The sequence below is a fragment of the Scatophagus argus genome, chromosome 18 (genome assembly GCF_020382885.2).
Source record: "Scatophagus argus isolate fScaArg1 chromosome 18, fScaArg1.pri, whole genome shotgun sequence".
Classification (NCBI taxonomy): Eukaryota; Metazoa; Chordata; class Actinopteri; family Scatophagidae; genus Scatophagus; species Scatophagus argus.
This window is the reverse complement of record NC_058510.1, coordinates 10,817,790-10,838,380: the sequence shown is the minus strand read 5'-3', so window position 1 is coordinate 10,838,380 and position 20,591 is coordinate 10,817,790. Positions and strand designations below refer to the sequence as shown.

The 20,591-nt window shown below is 39.7% G+C and overlaps 1 protein-coding gene across 6 annotated transcripts in view; it reads left to right on the top strand.

Moving 5' to 3' along the window:
* The window catches only part of myo3a (myosin IIIA), a 54,714-nt gene that overhangs the window by 32,398 nt on the left and 1,725 nt on the right, over positions 1–20,591 (top strand). For all 6 annotated transcript variants that reach the window (XM_046371823.1, XM_046371822.1, XM_046371820.1 and 3 more), the window contains 21 exons: positions 149–351; positions 1,761–1,859; positions 1,977–2,091; positions 2,924–3,050; positions 3,419–3,629; positions 4,106–4,253; positions 5,701–5,854; positions 6,246–6,334; positions 6,439–6,568; positions 7,055–7,137; positions 8,683–8,763; positions 8,846–9,051; positions 9,193–9,304; positions 10,703–10,865; positions 10,971–11,057; positions 11,149–11,272; positions 11,355–12,663; positions 12,747–12,891; positions 16,498–16,589; positions 17,198–17,238; positions 20,172–20,396. In XM_046371823.1, the coding sequence (XP_046227779.1) occupies positions 149–351; positions 1,761–1,859; positions 1,977–2,091; positions 2,924–3,050; positions 3,419–3,629; positions 4,106–4,253; positions 5,701–5,854; positions 6,246–6,334; positions 6,439–6,568; positions 7,055–7,137; positions 8,683–8,763; positions 8,846–9,051; positions 9,193–9,304; positions 10,703–10,865; positions 10,971–11,057; positions 11,149–11,272; positions 11,355–12,663; positions 12,747–12,891; positions 16,498–16,589; positions 17,198–17,238; positions 20,172–20,396 (3,944 nt within the window). The remainder of the gene's footprint in view (positions 1–148; positions 352–1,760; positions 1,860–1,976; positions 2,092–2,923; positions 3,051–3,418; positions 3,630–4,105; positions 4,254–5,700; positions 5,855–6,245; positions 6,335–6,438; positions 6,569–7,054; positions 7,138–8,682; positions 8,764–8,845; positions 9,052–9,192; positions 9,305–10,702; positions 10,866–10,970; positions 11,058–11,148; positions 11,273–11,354; positions 12,664–12,746; positions 12,892–16,497; positions 16,590–17,197; positions 17,239–20,171; positions 20,397–20,591) is intronic.

Genomic DNA, 20,591 nt, shown 5'->3' with positions numbered 1-20,591 from the left:
TAATAAAGGAATATAATAAGAATGTATCGCTTTAATCAGGGACAGAAAGGCACATTACAGGGATTCATGCATCATTTCTTGACAAAAGAATTATTACCTGCACTATATTGATTTCCCAGTTACTTAGCTGGAATGATGTTTTATTCAGGCCAATAATCAGACGCTCCAGGAGAAGATCTTGCTGGTCAACAGCCTGGTGGAGGCTTTTGGGAACGCTTGCACTGTCATCAATGACAACTCCAGCCGCTTTGGCAAATACCTAGAGATGAAGTTCACCTGTGGAGGAACAGTGGTCGGAGCGAAGATATCCGAGTACCTGCTGGAGAAATCCAGAGTCATCCACCAGGCAGTGTAAATATCACCTCCTTCTTTTTTTGTCTCTTTGTCAGCTATAAACAACCTCATGACCTTCCTTTGATAATGACATCCATAGAAATCTAAATGATTAGTTTGTACATTTTCTGCACAGAGCCAAGAAAGTAATTTTTCAGGCTGCTGGTGAGGGATCAGTGTGTAATGATCTGTCTTCCTTGCACCTCTATTTCTCCATCTGAAACTGGTGGCATTTGCCTTCAACCTGCAGGCTTTGAGTCAATCTTTTCTTCTTATCATGTGTCTGGAGAGCGAACCAGGTCAAGTGGGGGGGTAGCAGCTCATTTCCTGTTTGATCAAAGATTGTGGTCTTGCAAGTATCCTTAGTGGAATATCAAAGGCAGACACAAGTATATCTTCAGAAAACAAATACACAGGTCAGAAGGTTTGGTTTGGCTGGAAGTCCACTTTTCTTCATCCTGTTATTGGATACTACTATTGGGGGAAGAACAAGTATTTTAGGGGACTGAGCTAACAGTATTGTTTATTAATATATTTAGTATATTAATATTAATGTATTTAGTTATATTTTCGAGGTGTCTGCTGCTACCTGTTAAACACATTTTGCAGGTATTATAACTGTACAGAATACTACTAATAAAACAGTTGTCAGCAGTGGTCCTGCCTTAAATTAAGATCGTAAGGTTACTTGCTTGTGTTGCCCTATGGTTCACAGAAAAAATGTTTCTGCTTTATGCTTTGTCCTGCGGAACCTCAATGTAAAAAGAAAGGAAAAAGGAAAGGAGAAAGGGCAATTTTCTTTCCTGCTTTCTGTGAAATCTTACGGACATCACAAAGTCTAACAAAGACTGCTGACACCACGTAGCGACAGTCAGGCCTATGAGCAAACAACTCTTTGGAGGCAAAGCACTTCTCTGTCAACCAAGGAAGTGAATTCAGTCTTGTTTCGTGATAAACTGAGTAGCCCTTTGTTTGGACCGTCTCAGTGTCCAGCAGTAAAAATCACTGGCTGTTTGTCTCTATGCAGCAAGTTTTGGCACTTGGCTGTAATTTTGTTTCAGTTAAAATAAAAAAACATGTACAACACCAAAAAAATGTATGAACAGTTTCTTTGAGAAATTGGTGAATGCTTGCAGCACAAGACGACCTCACTGACAAATAACACACTGAAACATTGTAGATTAAAGATGCTTTTGGAAATGTTTCTTCTTTGGAAAAACAACTGGTGGGGCATGAACTGATGAGTGAAATCTGTGAAATACTTTCATATCAACTATTTAGAAGAATTACTCTGCTTTGTCACTTGAATGCACCGTTTCTGTGCTTTTTTGCTTTCTGTATGTTTTCTTTCTTCCTTTTTCACTGGCTTATATCTACAATATTTTATTAATGTATTGTGCTTCTAAGACCTGAATTTGTTTTCACAGAGGGGAGAGGAACTTCCACATCTTCTACTACATTTATGCTGGCCTGGCTGACAGGAAGAAACTAGCCCACTACAAGCTCTCTGACAGCAAAACACCTAAGTAGGGCTGACATTCCTTAGTCCTTCACTTAAACGCTGTTATTTCCCACCGACACTGCAAACTTCTCCCTCCCTGAGACCCCAGTCCTGATCTTAGTGTCTCCTTTTTGACCTGCAGGTACTTGTGTAATGAGCACATTAAATTGGGGCCTGACATAGTGAGCAACGTCTTCTACAAGGAGCAGTTTGATGCAGTGGAGCAGTGCTTCAAAGTTATTGGATTCACCCTGGAGGTGCAAACTACTGCATAAAATACTGTATATAACTAATTATTTTGTATAAGTGAACAATAATTGTGGGCAGGTTTACTTATCACTGAGCGCTCAAAAAATAATATGAGTTTTAAAACTAGGAGTTCCTCACATTCACTCTATGGCTTGAAGTTACACACACATGTGCAGTCAGCTCGCTATAGTCAAGGCTAATGAGGGCCAAAGAACTGATTGCCTCATGGGGTCTGCACATCAATAGTACTTATCCTGTAATCACTTGTAATCGCTTGTAGTGGAGGAACAACCTTCTTTTCTACAGTATTCACCTTGTATGAAGTCCAAATGGTGCTCTTCTCTTTGTTTGTTTAGCTATAGGGGCTAAAACTACCCATGCTATAATTAGCAAGCTTGTCTATTGATTTCAAACAAACCGCTGTCATAATGACTGGAAAACAAAGCATACTATGTTTAAAAGGGCATTTTAAATTGAAATATCCAAGGTTCTCCAAAATATTAGCCTTCTTTGCATTCACATGCAACAATTGAAAAGCACAAATTGTGTGCAAAAGTTTTTAAATTGTGGGTAGAAATGATTGATTTGAGATAATAATAGTCTAATGGTTAATGTGCAGGAGATGCAGGTAAAAATTGATCTAGCTGAGTTTGAAAAATGGGCCTTGCTCCACTGTCTGCTGTCTACATTCATTAAAAAGTGTCAGAACTTATTAATAATGCACTGACACAGACATTATAATAGCCTAAATTTTCATCCAGATAAGCCAGTTCTCTGTACGATATACCTGGTGTTATCTGATATCAAGGTAACATCAATAGCTGTCTATCATTTCTGCAGGAACTGGGCAGTGTTTACAGCACGCTGGCTGCCATCCTCAACTCCGGTGATATCGAGTTTTCTCCAGTCGCCTCAGAGCACCAAACAGACAAGAGCGACATATCCAACATTTCTGTCCTGGAGAACGGTGAGAGGAGAGAGGGGCACGGCATAATGATGAGGAAAAGCAAAGATGATTTGAATTTTCTCTGCAACAACCCCTCACCCACCTCCTTCTGCTTTCAACTAACTGTTCTACAGATGATAGCTTTTACACGATTTCATTATATTTTCTACATTTAAACATCTAATCTTACTGATAATTTACAAAGCTGTATAGCTAAGGTTCATTAATTTTCTCACTTTTGAAAACCAGAACTCAACATTATTTATTTCTGAGGTTAGAATGAGGGCTGTTAAGGTTGCATATTTGCACATCTAGCATGTATCACTTGCACCCAAATCTACTTAGGGAATGAGGTGAAAGTTAACATTTCTTATTTAATGTCCCTTCAGTGGCATCGCTGCTGTGTATCCGCTCAGACGAGCTCCAGGAAGCCCTGACATCCCACTGTGTTGTGGCCCGGGGAGAGACAATCGTCAGGCCCAACACGGTGGAAAAGGCAGCGGAGGTGAGGGACGCCATGGGCAAGGCTCTCTACGGTCGCCTCTTCAGCTGGATCGTCAACCGCATCAATGCACTTCTGCGGCCTGACAGTCACCTAGGGTGAGATCACGAGCAGAAAATGTGATGTGGTGTATTTGTCTGTCGTAAATTCAGAGTCATGTCAGAAAGTTTCTAAATTTGTATGAATAAAAAACTTGCTTAAAGTTTAATTAACTGTCAGTTTGTTAAAGCTGTGGAATTTCCTGAAAAATCCAGAAAAGCAAATGAAATATCTTTTATCCATCCAATTATTGGATGGACACACATTCATGCTTCTTTCCAGAATGTAATTCGTTCAGTACTTTGCATTTTCAATCAAAGTGATACCTTTCTCAATAACCTCAGATGCACTGTGTTAGCAGTGTTAGCAGTGTTAGCAAATGTTAGCATGTTAACACACCAAAGTAATTCCCAACTCCAGTTTAAAATAAAAACAATGCAATCACTGCCAACAAATTGTGCTGGTTACAGAAAAATACAAACAATGTTTTTGAGATTGTAAAAAATGACCTCTTACTCCTTACTTACACCTTCAGAGAGGATGACAAGGGCTTGAACATTGGCATCCTGGACATCTTCGGCTTTGAGAACTTCAAGAAGAACTCTTTCGAGCAGCTCTGCATCAACATCGCCAATGAGCAGATACAGTTTTACTTCAACCAGCACATATTCGCTTGGGAACAGGTAAAGACTCACATGAGCATCAGCCTCAAACTACCAGTGAAACCAAAGAACACTCTCTGAGAGCTTGCATCCCTCATAGAAAGCACTTTATTGCACTTGCACCTTGGTACCATCTCATTTCCATCTAAATTGTGAGAACATGTCATCATTTGTCACTCAGCGCTTTTAAGAGAGGTGGCAAGGGTAAAATATTCTACTGTCTTTATTTACGGGATAATGAGGTCCTCAGTTCTCCCTTTATGCAGTCTCGTGGGCGTGTTTTGCCTGGGGGAGGGCAGAGAGTGGTTTGCTAATGTTAAATGATTTGGTCTCAGCCATGGAGAGGAGCTATAAATCATCCCAAACAAGGGTCAATTAGGAGTTGAAGACAGGTAGCATTTGACTTAATCTTACTCTTGGGTATTGTTGGCACCAGGCCCAGAAATACATTTGTCCCATACTGTCACCATATATACGGAGCATAAGAGAATTGTAGTGGACTATAAGAAATATCACCTAACTTGTCATATCTACAGTGAAATAAAGCAGCTTTACCAATATGTTTCCATATATGTTGACTTACATTGTTACATATTGTCCCATTATCTTTGCATCCCTGCAGATTTCCTGATGTGGCTTGTTTACTTCACAATGTGCAGGTTATGCTAGAATAAGCATGTTGATTTGATGTTGTTTGCTCCCATTTTGTCCTTTTCTTCTCGGAATAGACGTCTCTGGTAATGTTGCTGAGTCACACTAGCAGCTCAGAGAGTCAGTCAACCTGATGTGATCAGCTTAGTCGAGTATGAAGTGGAGGTCTTAGCTCACTTTGCCCTACAGACCAGATTTACCCAAAGTGGGGGAGGGGAGTGTGTCACCAAATACAATGGAATGAAAGACAACAAAAATTGGCTTTTTTGTCAGACTTCTCTAGTGGGTCCCTCTTACTGTAAAGTTTAGGGTTTTTGAACATTTAAGGGTAGCATTAAAAAAGCTGCAAGAACAGAAACTGGTTAAGATAGAAACAGGGTGAAACTACAGAACAGACAAACAGCTTCTGACTTTACTATGTTGGTTTCATTACAGCTAGACAGAAGGAAACATCAGTCATCAGTGTAAACTGTCTGAACATTTCCTTTCTCATGATTACTTCTGCACAATCAGTCCAACGTGATGTTTATTCTATTCCAGGCTCAAACATTTCTCTTTAGGCTGAACAGCCAGCAATTCCTCCTTGGGGCCTTGGTGGAGCTGCTTGAACCCTAGATAGAGAGTTAATAATAGAGGACAACAACAACTATAAAGAGATATGAAAATGAGCATTTGTTTCCACTCAACTTATACAGTATTTAGATCTACTGACAACATTGTAGGCCATAATAAAAATGGATAATTTACATCCAGGGGATATCACTGCAAAAAGAAAGAACTCATGATTATATTCATGATATCTGCCATTTCTGTACAGGATGAGTACCTGAATGAGGAGGTGGATGCTCGGATGATCGAGTATGAGGACAACCGACCCCTCTTGGACCTGTTCTTACAGAAGCCCATGGGGATGCTCTCACTTCTGGACGAGGAGAGTCGCTTCCCACAGGCCACCGACCAGACCCTCGTAGGTCAGTCTGTTCATCTTATGACTGGAGGGTGGATTCGCTGTTTGGAACCTGTATTTGCTAAGTAAATGTTGACTGAGCATATAGGGTCTCCCTCTGCTGACTTTTAATGTGTAACATTCTTTACCACTCTCATAGAAACAAATGAGAATAAGCGACTTGAAGAGCAATCAACAGATTTTAAACTGAAGTTCAATCCCCTTTTTTTAAAGCAATCTGAAAGTGTGAAAGTTCCTCTAAATAAAATGACATAGACATCTGCATGTATTTGATATTCAGAGGTATATACATAATCACTTTTAAATAAGGCTTCAGCATTTCCATCCAGAGTTGTTGTGTTGTGCCGTGTCTTTTTGGGATTGATTATTGACCAACATATCACTGGACAATTTAGAGAAATTTGAAGATAACCTAAAGACCAAAAGCTTCTGGAGACCCAAGAGGGTTGACCTTGGCTTTGGTATTCACCACTACGCTGGAAAGGTAATTGATATTTGATGTGTGTACAGAAGTTTCACTTTAAAATAAAGATACCTGATGTATGTTGGCCTTTACACAAGTGTACTTCCTCTCTACCAACCTCTAAGGTGATTTACAATGCTGCAGGCTTCTTGGCCAAGAACAGGGACACCTTACCAGCTGACATCGTCCTGCTGTTGAGGTCCTCAGAAAACGAGCTAATTCGCAAACTGGTCACCCATCCCCTCACCAAAACAGGTAAGACAGAAAGAAGAATAAAAAATTCCTCTTTAAAAAAATAGAAACAAGAGGGATGTCTGTTTCCTATTTTTAATTGAACAGTTTATGAGCAGAACTAAATTCATACTCAGTGTAAAACAACAGGCTATTGTTACGTATCTTAAGCAAGCTTTCCTCTCTTGTCTGTTGCAATAAGCTGACCTTGGCAGTGAGAATAGCCTTTTGCTGGCAGAGCAGGCAGCCAGCTTTCAAAGTTGAATCACAAAGCCAATAATCACATAAAGCAGTCTTAAAACTGTTGTGTGCAGCCTTACTGTTTCATTCCTAAGCAACAGTAACTCACATAAAAAAGACCCTCAATATCCGCTGGTATCTTCTAGACTAATTTCTGCTTAGAAATAACCTCATTAATTTATCCAAAATGATAAAAATATGCATACATGTATGATGAGTAAGGGCAGTATGTATGAACTGACTCTCATCCTCCTTTTGTTTATTTCACAGGCAACCTTGCCCACACCAAGGGTAAAGGCATAAACACAATGCGCACCCCGCGAACCCCGACACGCACCATCACCTTCGCCAAGGTACTTACAGCACTGTCCGCATTATCACTATATTATCTTCTACATCAAGAATTTCTCCTGAAAAGTTGTCCAGTCTGTTTTTGGCTTCTTACCTTCACAACCAGAGCTCCAAAACGCTCTTGAATTATAACTCACCTTCTCTTGTCTCCAGTGTTTTTCATACGCACTCTTTTTTTGTTTTTACTCAACTATAATTATAGCTTGTTTTGTTCTGTCCTTTTCCTTTTGTCCTCCCCTCTCTCTGTCTCTGCATTTCTATCATAAAAGATGGGAGTCCTAACCTTGTACAGTTCTTTTTCTTTCAGTGAGGTAATTTCCATATTTCTATATTGTTTGTGTCTAATATTATTTTACCAACATAGACACCCTTACTCACTGTATGTAGGGGAGTCAGTGATAGCTACATCTGGTGTAGATTTTACATGATTTCCAATAATTTATACAAAGAAATTAGTTTTCACTATATATATACAGTATGTGTGTATGTAATTGTGCCCATGCATTTGTTCAAAATGCATGAACATTTCCCCTTCTTTATTATCTCCTCTGAATGTAGAAGTAAATGCTGTTAAAACATCCACTGCTATTGTAGATTTTCTGTTTATAGCACCACGCCTCACATTGATAACTAATTTTACTAAAATGGCAATGAGTTGCATATTGAAGTATTACATTTTGCATTCAGAGCACTCAGTAACCATCCTGAGTCTCTTTGCCTTTGGCCAAATCAGAACTTTATCATTTAAAAAAATGATGTGACTCACTTTTTTAAAATTGCAGCAGCACACGATTGCAATGCCTGCTAGATGTAAGGCTCACGGCAATTTGCTCACCTAAAAGCAATTGACAGTTGCTACATTTAAATGAACTGCGTTTGATGAATTCTTGAATCTATTTCCATTCATCTGCATATGTTAGACAAAAAGCTAATCAAAAGCTCCACTCTTGAGGCACACTGAGTATTTGAAACAGTACAAATAGGCTGATGGCTTGCTATAAACTGGTTTCCTCCAATGTAATATTCAAAAATTAAATGCACAGCATGTTAAAAGTTACACAGTATGTGCAGATTAATATATTTGTATGTGCATTTTTTATGTTCATATTGATATAACATTCTGTGTTGTCTACAAACAATGTAGGTTTTTCTAAGCACATTTAGAGCAGTTATTAAACATATCATTTTTGTTTTGAATATGTTTAATTTTTTTAATAAAAAAAGAAAAATAACTTAAGATGAGTTGTTTTTATGCAGGCTGTGCTCTTGATCGTTCTGTTGTTTTTGTTTTTGTTTTTTTTTGGTTTTGGTTTTTTGTTTTTTTCGCAGCCTTCTCGGGAATTAAAGCTTGCTCCTGAAAAAAAATACTTGCTTCATTTGCCCCTTGATGACACAGTACAAATACAAATGGTGATTGGTGATTTTTTTTTTTTTTAAGGAAAATAAAAACATAGTTTTACTAAAAAAAAAAAAAAATCTCTGTGGGTGATTCTTTAAAACTTTATGCTCAACTGCTACCGTTTTTTCGCCTGCTTTATGTTCCTCAGCCTGGGGAACCTGGAGACACTCCTTACCACCCGAGAGAAACTACCAACATGAGAACCCAGACAGTGGCTTCCTACTTCAGAGTAAGATTCTTTACTCTATTTTTCCTATGTTTTTCTTTAATCAAGTTCCTTATGCATTTCCCTCTTGTTACAATCTGTCTAGTACTCTCTGATGGACCTGTTGTCCAAGATGGTGGCAGGCCAGCCTCACTTTGTTCGGTGTATCAAACCAAACAACGATCGTCAAGCCAACAAGTTTGACCGGGAGAAGGTCCTGGTTCAGCTGCGGTACACTGGAGTTCTGGAGACCGCCAAGATCAGACGGCAGGGCTACTCTCACCGCATTCTGTTTGCAAACTTCATAAAGAGGTCAGCAGGCTCTCACTTCAAACCAGGGCTCATTTGGAAGGAAGTAGATTATTCAGGCGATTTTCTATCAAATTAAAAAATCAGTGTATGATATGTGTTGGCCCTCGTGTTAGTGTCAACTGATTCCACTGACTGTTACAGGTACTACATCTTGGCTTTTCATGCTCATGAGGAGCCAGATGTGACTCAAGAAACATGTGCTGCAATACTAGAGAAGGCCAAATTAGAGAACTGGGCAATGGGGAAGACTAAGGTGAGTAGAGATGTTTAATTTTTCTTTAAACTGAGTGTGTTGTTATTTTATAATACAGTTTGAAGGACTTGAAGCTATATTATGCTTACATTCATGTTCAGAGGTGCTAATGCCCAAGGGAAAAGTTACTTAGGTTGGACATGACTGAAGAAACTAAACAAAGACAGCATTCGTGAAACACAGTGCATCCCTTTTCAAACAACATACAGTTTGTTTTACGCTTTCGAAATTAGGGTTGGTGTTTGGTATCATTTTTATCTCGGATCTTAGTGAACCTATTTATATTTAACATTCAGCTTTTGAAAATTACTTCAAAAAGATGCAAAGATGATTAGTATACGTAATTAAAGTCAATGTAGATGGCAGCACAAGATTGAATGTTGATAACATATGCATTTACATATTGAAATAACAGTCACCTACTGACCTAGGCACCTTATTTTCCCAAAAATACATTCTCCAAATACTGAAGGTCCTCATACAGAACTAAAAATGGATCCACTTAATTTACTGAAGTGACACGAATCATATTTTAACTGGGAAATTTAGACCTCAGAAATGGATATGACGTTGTAAGCTATTGATTTTACTAGACAAGACTCTCCACTCAAAAACAACAAACTTTCATTTTCCAGTCATCAAGTTTTTTTTAAACTCACAATTGTCACCTTCTGTAGTATGATCTAGGAAGGGTTAGCATGGGCTAGTAAGTGGTAGCCATTGAACCAAAAGACCTGGATTACAGCACCAAAACTCTTTACTTAAGTGTCACTGAGTAAGACATTTACCAAAGTTTGTTACAGGAACATCTTTTGTAGGCCTAAACAGAACCCTGTGACATTCATTTACTGTGTGCAAAGTCTTTACAACAGCACTGACAACAAAATAAAACCAGTGTGAAATTGTTTTGATTAGATAGTCTCATTACTGTGCTCATGGACACGCAAATTAAGTTTACACCTAATTCACTTCGCAACACTTCGCAAATCTATCAGTTTCTTGTAAAATATTTAAGATTGTTCTTGCACAAACACAGAGGCAATGACATTACTGCAAGACACTTGAGTTCCTCTAACAAATCAGGGAAGCATAAGAAAGGATATTATGTGCTACACTGCACTCTACTGCAAACACGTGCCACCTTAATGGAAGGAATCTACAGTCCTTGCTTGTGTGACACTTTCCAAGTGCTTTCTTGTGAGACACCTTGACTCACAGTGGTTTCTTAATAAAATTAAAACTTGTAGCTTAAGAAGTAGTTGCGCAGATTTTCCTGTCCCTATGTACTAAATCTAAAATTAATCCAAAACAAATCACTGGCACTGAAGCTGATCCTGTTGAGGTAAAATACATTTGATATGGTGATCAGTAAAGTCTTTCATGTGTTCCTACTCTTAGGTGTTCCTCAAGTACTACCATGTTGAACATCTGAACTTAATGGTGCAGCAGGCCACACAACGCATTGTTCTCCTCCAGGCTTACGTAAGAGGTTGGCTGGGAGCCAAACGATACCGACGGATACTAAAAGAGAGAGAACAGAGCGCTCTGGTGCTGCAGTCTGGTTTGTAAACTGCACATATTTATTAGAACATGAAGTCATCAAGAAATTGCTCTAACTTTTTATCGCCAATTCTTCATTTGACTTTTGACTTTTCACACTCTGCAGCTTACAGAGGTCATAAAGCTCGGAAGAGGGTGGCTGATGACAAAAGCAAAGCCAAGTTTGAGGCTTTCATCATCCAGTTTCAGGCTGGTAAGAAAAATCTGAGATGGAATCAGTCATCCAACACAATCTAAGTTAACTGGTTTTCTTTCTTTTTTTTTTTTTTTTTTGTCTTCCACAGTTTGCAGGGGCTATCTTGCAAAAAAGAAATACAAAGAGTTAGTAGATGAGAAGAATAAAGCTGCAACCAAGATTCAGGCCCGTTACAGAGGGCACAAGGAAAGGAAAAGCTTCAAACGAAAACGGTATATGAGAGAGGAACACAATATCACACTGAAAAAAAGATGGTAAATCGTTGTTTGACAAATGTATCCACTTTGTCTGTAGGGAAGCCAGAGAGAAAGCCTGTAAAGAAAAGGAAAAAGAGAATCCTGATTCAGAAAAGATCACGAGTGACGAAAATCCTGCTCCCAACAATGAAGCAAGGAATGACGAAGAAGAAGCTAAGGCAGCTGTGGTTCTCCAGAGTAACTACAGGGGCTACAAGGAGAGAAAAAAGTTTAAGGAGAGAAAAAAGACTATGGCCGGTGCTGAATTACAATTACCCCCAAATGCAGTGTTTGAACAAGAAGGTGGGCAAGGGCCTGTTAGCAAAGAAGAGGAAGTAGAAAAGATGGATTATAAACAAGAGGAGAATGATGAAGATGAGGAAAGTACGTATGAAGCAGAGGAGAATGATGACAGTGATCACACACAGGTGCCAGAAGATGATGAAAATACTGAAGTGGCAGATGAAGCAGTTATTGAGAATGTAGCAGTAGTAGATGCCATCAAAGGGGAAGAGGTTGTCAACATGGAAGAGGAAACCAAGGCTGCCACTGTTCTCCAGAGTAATTTTAGAGGTCACAAGGAGAGGAAGAGGTTGCAAGAAGAAGGCAAGATCCCAGAAAAGAAACTAAAAGCAACAAGTCCAACTGGTGAAGAGGAATTGCCCACAGTGAGCAGTCCTACAGCTGAGGAAAAAGTGCCCATTCAAACACCAGCAGAAAAAATTTGCTGCGAGGAGACAAAAAAAGAAGAATCAATAGACGCTCAAGATGCAGCAGATGTTTCTTCAATTGATGTCATGTTAGAAGATCAAGATGAGACTAAAGCGGCCGTGGTGCTTCAGAGCAACTTTCGTGGCCACAAGGAGCGCAAACGACTCGAGGAGGAAGGAAAGATCCCTAAGAGGAGGAAAAAAGAAAGAGAAGTTGCACCAGAAGAGGAAGAAAAAGAACAGGTAATGCAGAGTGTAGAATCAGTGTCAGAATCCCAGGAGGGTACTTCTGTGGAGAACCCAGAGGCCCTAGATGAGGAAAAAGCTGCTACAGTCCTACAGAGTAACTTCAGAGGCCATCGGGAGCGAAAGAAACTGAAAGCAGAGAGAGGAACACAACAGAAAGCAAAGGAGGAAGCTGACAATGATGTGGAAGGGGAAAGTAAAGAAGAGGCAGAAGAGGAGGCCCTGGATGTTTCCGACGTGGTGATAGAACGTAAAGAGGAGGCAGATGTTGAAAAAGAAAGACAGGAGGAGGAGCAGGCTGCAGTGAAGATCCAGAGTAACTTCAGAGGGTACAAAGACAGGAAGAACCTGAAGGCCAACAAGCAAATGGCACAAACACAAGCTGAACAGCTAGAGAGCTTCTCCAAAGAGGTAAAACAAAACATATGTTTCATCACCTCTTCAGCTCATCCTTATTTTCCACTTGCATTGTTTTTGTCAAATCTCTTCAACAGATCACAAAGACTTCTCAGGACTTTGCAGCCCTGCAGCAGAAGTTGAATGAGATCATCCAGGCCCATCAATCAAACCCCGAGAACAATGGCATGTTTGTGAGGGGAAAGGCAATCAATGGCTATGCTCCCCAGATTCAAACATCAAGTAAGATTGGCTCTGTGAAAAACAGACTATAAAACCATAAATATAATGCATTATGTTGACTGACCCAAGGTTAATGTATATTCTTAGCTCTATTTTTGAATTCCTGAAGCATCAGATAGTTGAGAAAGACAGACTGCCTGTCAAAGGAGGAAATTTATCCATTATTTTGGTATATCCATCTTTCATAGGGATGTTTTCTGATTTTGCTGCATTGAGGTTAGACATACTGCTAATGGAGTTCACATTCACCCAAGTAATATCCTCATTTCCTACCTCACCAAAACTATTCACCTAAAAACTATTCATGTTTTCTTTATGGAAAAAGAGATTGTTGTCTTCTCACAGAAGAAGGTAATGTTGTCACGTGCACTGTTCCCATTTCTCTCCTGAGAGGCTTGATAATCTCAGAAAACCTAGGAAAGCCTCCCAAAACAGGAAGCACTTCTCCACCCAGTGTGTCATCAGAAATAAAATTTGATTTGCACAGGTGATGGTCGCAATTGCTTTCAGGGTGGCAAAAGGGGGGTGGGGGTGAGGGGGGCAGTCAGCAAATTGAAAGTTCATCTTGTTTGCAAAATGGAGCTGGCAGCTAGCTGTCATCATTTGTTCAGGTGTTGTGAGACAATAATGTAATAATTGTGGAATAATATCAATGATTGCCGTCCCTTGGCTGGCATTGTGATTAATATGCCTTTCATCTTGGTTGTTTGAGTTTTGTTACAAGACATGGAGTGTAGGTTTACAGTATTTTCAAATGTGTTAAGGTGGTCATGAACCAAAGTTTTATAAGTCAGATTCTTGGTATTTTGATTTGGCTTTTTGTGTAAAACCCATACAAGAAGTACAGTGTCCTTCCAATTTTGCCATTTGTTAATTTTATCCAATACCATGTTCAGTGCCAATGTAGAAACTTGTGCTAGGTTTAGGTGGAGGGGAAATAAAGGATGTAGAGGTCAGGATATTGGAAAGGCGTGTAGCAAGCCAGAGTAGTCACTCTGTTTCCCTAACAACAACCAAAAGATAACCACAACCCCCTTTAAACATAGCCAGGCTAGCTGTTTTCTCATGTCTCCAGTCCTTATGCTAAGCTAAGCTAACCTCTAACTGTCTGCTGTCTATATTTTCAAATTTACCAAGCAGATGTGAGTGGTATTGACCTTCTCGTCTACTTCTCGGCAAGAAAGGGAATGAGCTTGTTTTCTAAAATGTCAAATCATTTCTTCAGCATGCAGTTGCAGGTGTGCTTTTAGATCTGCATCTATCTTTTATTTTGATGACAAATATACACCAAAGAGTGTTTTTTTTAAATACACACATTAGTCCACATACTGCCGTTTCCAGCAGAACAGAGTGTTCCTTTAATCGAGGCATGTCTGCCCTTTACAGATTTTCTGCAGCACAGCATGTTGCCTGAAGGTACAGCAGACTGAATTATCTGTGTTATTTCCAAAGGCTACTGCATCTCCCTGTAAAACAATACTTTTCAGCCCCACTAGGTCATTCCTTCACTGATAGTCCTAAGCTGTCCTTACTAAATTTCTTTAACATAATAAAGTTTATCAAAATCATTTGTGACACACACAATGAAAGCAATCCCACTTCATGGGAAAGGTCATCTACTATTAATCACGTTTTGTAAGCACACGTTTCCAACAATTATAATTAATAAAGGGGTGTGTGAAATTGGCTTTACTTGTTTGTGCAATCCACAATGACCTTTAGATGGAATTGTTCAATAATATTACAAACTTTTCACCTGCCTTACCTGTGAGCTTCAGCACATGATGGATTGTTTTTGCCACGTCTTTCCCCCTCGCGTGAGCAGTGATTAATAATGAGCAGCAAGTAAAGGTCATTGTAATATGGTAATAATTGCAATATCACACGCTCAAAGAGGAATATTGTAACAGCATATCAGACATGACATAATGTAATAGATGGAAGCACATCAACATGGAAGATGTTAGGCTCAAAAAGCTGCCAACAGACACACCTCTGTCTTTGTGCTCAGTGCAGTGCAGGGAATCGAACACGGACACAAAGTTATAGGACACTTTATGTCAAAGGCTGTGACACATAACAGTTGTTGGAAAATTCAAACTCGTCAAAGGCCTTAGGGTTAAACTGCAGTACATGTGGAGGGCAATTCAATAAGCACAACAAAGTCAAAGGTCAGCTTGATGTAAAATCACTCTCAACAGTCTCTCCAATAATACAACCAACCGTGTATGGTTGTGTATTTTCAAATTGTAGACAAAGCCCTGGACTGCTTATGATGGTGTAACCACAGAAATAGATGGTCAGTTTTAACTCATCTCTGTTAAATCAGTTCACAGTGGGAAAAAAAATGGCAAAACAAGAGGTCACGCGTTCTCTCTTAAATTTAAGGCAGGACAGTTGGCATGTCGTATTGACTCAGCAACACACTTTTTTTAGACAAAGGGCCTTGGTAGCACTGAGGCCAGTATGGTTTGAGTCCAGCCAGGAAGCATTGGTTCATGTCATTCCACAAGTCTCTTTCTCTCCTCGTTTCTCTATGGCCATCTCTAATAATGATACCCTTAGTCCTTGTATTTCAAAACCACTTTTGGTTACTTTTCTTATGCTTGTTGAAATATGTTTATGTTACCCAATTTTCTGGTGAAGTTCAGTTGAATTTTCAGAGAAAAAAATGACATTTGTAAAAGGTAGTTAATTGTAGTTCGTACTGGGAGTGTCACGCCTTGTGTTTAGGCTATGCTTTGTCTTTTGGTTTCTGGTCCATGTGTCGTGTTTCATGTTTGTCTTGTCATGTGTTATGTTCAAGGTTTTTGTCATGTCCTGTTTTATTTTGAAAGCGTCACTTCCCCTGTGTGTCTCTTTTTCATGTAGCTTTGCTTTTGGTTATCCTGATTGCTTTCTTCTCCCTTAATGTGTTTCACTTGTCTCTCGTTGTGTTGTCTATTTAGTCCTCGTCTTCCCCATCATTCTTTGTCAGGTCGTTGTTTTGTCTTCTTGTCAGGAATTGTTTGTCATGCCAGGATTTTTTCCCACAGCTTTTTGTAATTTTTGTTGATTCTAGTGCCACACAGAGAGTGTGCCTTTTTGAGTTCTCTTGATTTATGAATAAAAGAATATTATTTTGGACCACCGCCTGCCTGCCCTTTGAGATTCTGCATCGGGGTTCGGTCCTCTGTGTCAGCGACGCCATATTTTTGTGACAGGCAGAAATCCATCGCAGATGTTGTGACAGAAAATATTACAGTGAAGTAAAAAAAATATATATTTTTAAAAAAACCCTTTAATTTCTGCATAATAACACTGCAATGCAGTCAGAGTCAGGCTGATCATAAATTGTCAATATAGATAACCAAAGTCAAACTTTAATAAACAGTTACAATTTTACCACTCTTAAAAGCCAAGAGAAATGAAGAAAAATTGAAAATGCAAGGTTGAGGAAACAAAAAAAAAGTACAAATAAAATTAGAAAGTTAGAAAGCAACTGCTACGAGTGTATTTGAGGGTCAGTCTAAGAATGAAGGATGAAATAGCACATAATTATCCAGCATCTTTTATTCTGGAACAAACAAGACAAGACAAGCTTTAACTGTTTTTGTTACTGTTCAGCTGACAAGAGACTGTCAAGGACCCCCCGCAGGACCCACCAGCCAAAGACTCTCAATACACCAGAGGACTCCACCTATTACACCTTGATTCATGTGAGTCACGGACAGAGATGGAGAACGATTTCAGATACTCCAACAAAGCTTTGCTGTCTGCTGCCATGTGACACTGTAAATACTTCCCCAGCTATTGGTTTCCACAGTGTACTATTGATTGGCAATATTTTTTCTGTCTGCAGCACTCTTAACTACGTCTGTTCCCAAGAGAAGCAGCAAAGTAGCTTCTTTTGCAGCACTTCCAGTTTGTTTACATGCTGTCAGTTGTTCTTAGTTGACATATACTGTAGATTCATTATAAAGCATTTAATCAATAGAAGACCAAAGACCAAACATTCAACATTCGATAAATGAAGACATCAGAATTTTTTTTAGAAAAGACCTCCAGTAGTTTTGAACAAATAAAAATTATATTTCAGTTTGGACCAAAGCGGTGGAACTGCTAGCACAGCTAAAATATCTCTTCAGCTAACTTGTCATGACATGTAAGCAAATGCAACTTTGAAAGAGTCAAATGGTCTTTTTGCTTTGTATTGAGTGGTAACATGGGGAAATGTTCTGCACTGTTCTAAAACTTCTTCTTTTTCTCGAGATTGGAAGTGTTTGATTGACATGTAGTAATTTGTCCTCTGTCTCTCCTCACTCAGAGGTCTGTCCAGGATGAGAAACGCAAGCCCAGGAAAGAGGAGTAAGTCACCAGTTCTTATTTCAGCTTCATTTTAACAAGCTATCACCACTGTTTGAAGAGGATGCTGCCTGCGTGCTTGGCACACCAGGTCCAAGAGTAATGACTATAGCCCTGCGCTGACATCAGGACAGCTTCTGAGTCCAGACTTAATGATCTGCAGCAATACACACATCCTCAGTGAAATGAATTGGCTTCATCTTCACGGTGGTTATGGTACAAAATACATCCTGTGAAATTTAATGTTAGGCATCAGAAATATGTAAGATGCTTCATATATGTTGCTAAATCTAGCTGCAGATCAGACCTGTTTTTAAAAGAAAATTCACTAGAAGGTGTTTCTGGATGTGTGCATTCATGCATATGTATGTGTTGGATAGGCCACAAGGTGAGAGCACAGTTCAGAGTGAGGAGGTGGAAATAAACCAAAAGGGGCCGGCTCAACAAGAAGGGGCCGAGGTACTTTATCACAGCAGTCTGGAGACACACACAAAGTGCCAACACACACAACCACACACACAATGCGAGACAGCTCTAAACATCAAGGGTAATAATTTGTTAGCAGATAAATAAAGCCAGCGATAGACGGGAGCAGTTTACATGCATCATTAAGGATGAGAAGGTCAGCAGGAAAGATAGCATCAGCTCCTAAAGCTGACAGCAGAGGAGGATGTGGGACGGGAGAGCGTAGGTGGTAAGAGGAGTGGAAACTCAACAGTAGACAGTTTTGATGATAGCAAATGGGAGTAAAGAAAAACAAAAGGAGAAAAAGGGAGGTAGAGTTAATCAGAAACAGTGATTGTGAACCACAAAGATTTATATTTCATCACCATTATTAAAGCAATGATCTATTATATGCCTTTTTTGTACCCTCTTAACTAAAGCTGTGAGATAATAATGATTCAACAAATTTCCAGCTAATAAAATCTTTCATATTTAATGTTGATGCCATTGGCAGCAACAACTGTTACACAGGATAACAGAGGAAAAACTGGGTAGTTAACATGAAGGATGGGATGAACCAGCCCCTGAACAAAGCCAGGTTCAGCTATCAGGGCTGCACCCATTCCTAGGTGGCTGAAGCATGGCCACGATAGAAAAAAGAGCAACTACAGGCGACTACTCCTAAAAACAAATTTTAGACTGCAAGAGCCATGCTAGCAATGCATTAATCTAACTGCTAATATTGTACATGTCTCATAATGCTAAAATATTTAGCAGTTATGTCCCCCATCTAAGTTTAGAGTTAGCATGCTAAAATTAGCACTGAAGCAGCGCTGAGACTGACGAGAACATCATCAGAACATAGTATGGGGTATATAAAAATTTAACCTAACATTGTCTCTGAACCGGGCGGCACGGTGGTGCAGTGGTTGTCGCCTCATAGCAAGAGGGTTCCAGGTTCGAATCCCGGTCTGGGCCCTTCTATGTGGAGTTTGCATGTTCTCCCTGTGCCTGCGTGGGTTTTCTCCGGGTACTCCGGCTTCCTCCCACAATACCAAAAACATGCACATTAGGTTAATTGGCTACTCTAAATTGCCCCTAGGTGTGAATGTGAGAGTGTGTGGTTGTCTGTCTTTGTGTGTTGGCCCTGCGATTGACTGGCGACCAGTCCAGGGTGTACCCCGCCTCTCGCCCGTAGTCAGCTGGGATAGGCTCCAGCTCCCCCGCGACCCTGACGGATAAGTGGTATAGAAAATGGATGGATGGATGGATTGTCTCTGAACCAAATTTCATGGCAATGCATCTAACAGTTGTACAGTTGTAGATATATTTAGTAGACAGTCGTAGAACTATTTAACAAAAATCTCAACCTCGAGGTGGCGCTGGAGGAAAGGCCTCTAAGAATGACGAACGTCTGTGCAAAATGTTACACTAATCCATCCAGTAGTATGTTAAGATATTCACCGGATGAGTCAAAACACTGACGTTTGAAATCATGAACCACATCAGCTACCATAGCATCACAGAATGTCTTGTTAAGGTCAGAAACTATGGCCAAAAAGATCAGATTTTGCCACTTTAGCTGACAGGATTCACTTAACTTCAGTGTTATTTGGTAAATAATTTTCAATATTGATCCATATCTGTGTCTAAAACCTTAAGCAAATAACGAATAATAAATATTCTTTTGAAGAGGTTGGTGCCATCGAGACTATTCCAGACACATAATTCAGCTAGACAACATGGAGACACTGTAATTACAATCAAGAGGACATTTTCATTTCTGCCTCAGAAAAACACATTCATCATGATTCATCAGTGATTGTGCGTCTGTGGTTATAAGGTCAGCTCAAGCCTCAAACTCATCACAGTGTTAGATCATCAGAGTTTAGTGGAAAATATTTATGCTCCTGATGCTGCTGCACTGCAGGCACGAAAACACTGATTTCCAATAGGGGTCGTTGTTGTGTTTTAATAATGTGTGTGATGCATCGATTTCCATGTGGAAATTCTCATTTTCTTGCTTCTGTTGATATGGAGGTTGGACCGTTGGTAACAGCTTCATTGCAGCTGAAGGGGAGGCTGTGTGGCACTGATGGTCAATTTACACAGTCTGGTGGGCAGACACTTGCAGACTGTGACCTTCATAATTACCCTTTTTTCTTCCTCCCTGCTGCTATGATATTTAGTTGTCAAATGTAAGAACAACACAAGAGCGCCTACATTTCTTCAAGTACAAATCAATTACTTGAATGTTTCCATTTTATACAACTTTGTACTCCTATTATATCCATTACATTATAGAATCAAATATTGGACTTTGTACTCCACTACATTTGTCTACATTGCTAGTTACTTTTCATCATACTGTTCTTCATACCTTTCCCGCCAGGTGAAAACAAAGTATCTTTGAATTTCTGTGTAAAACTTAAGGATCAAGTGCTCCTTTATGGAATGAGAAGGTGCATCCGTCCCTTGTGTTTGTGCTCCAGTCCAGGAAAGCTGCTGGATGCAGATGACCAGTACTACCACCAACTGTCCACCAGCAGGTCTGAACCCTGCATCGCCACAAAGGACACATCACTCAGCAGTGTGCCTGAGAGAAGGCAGTCTATAGAGAGGAGGCGGTCCATGGACAGGAAACAGCCTACAGAGAGACAGACCAGAGAGAGGGCTGTCACTGAACCAGAGCCTCCCAAACCTGCCACTGACAACAGGTATGTCTTTGATTTGAAAAAAAAGTACTGATTTCTGTAAAGGCCCATATTGAGGATGGTCGAGTCAGAGGAACAGCTCATAAATTTGACCTCTCGGTATACTAACTATAAATTCTGTCATAAAATCTTGGAACAAATTGACAAAACAACTCAAATGTCCTCTTTTTTAGCTTTTTGGGACCTTTTTCAACCGCA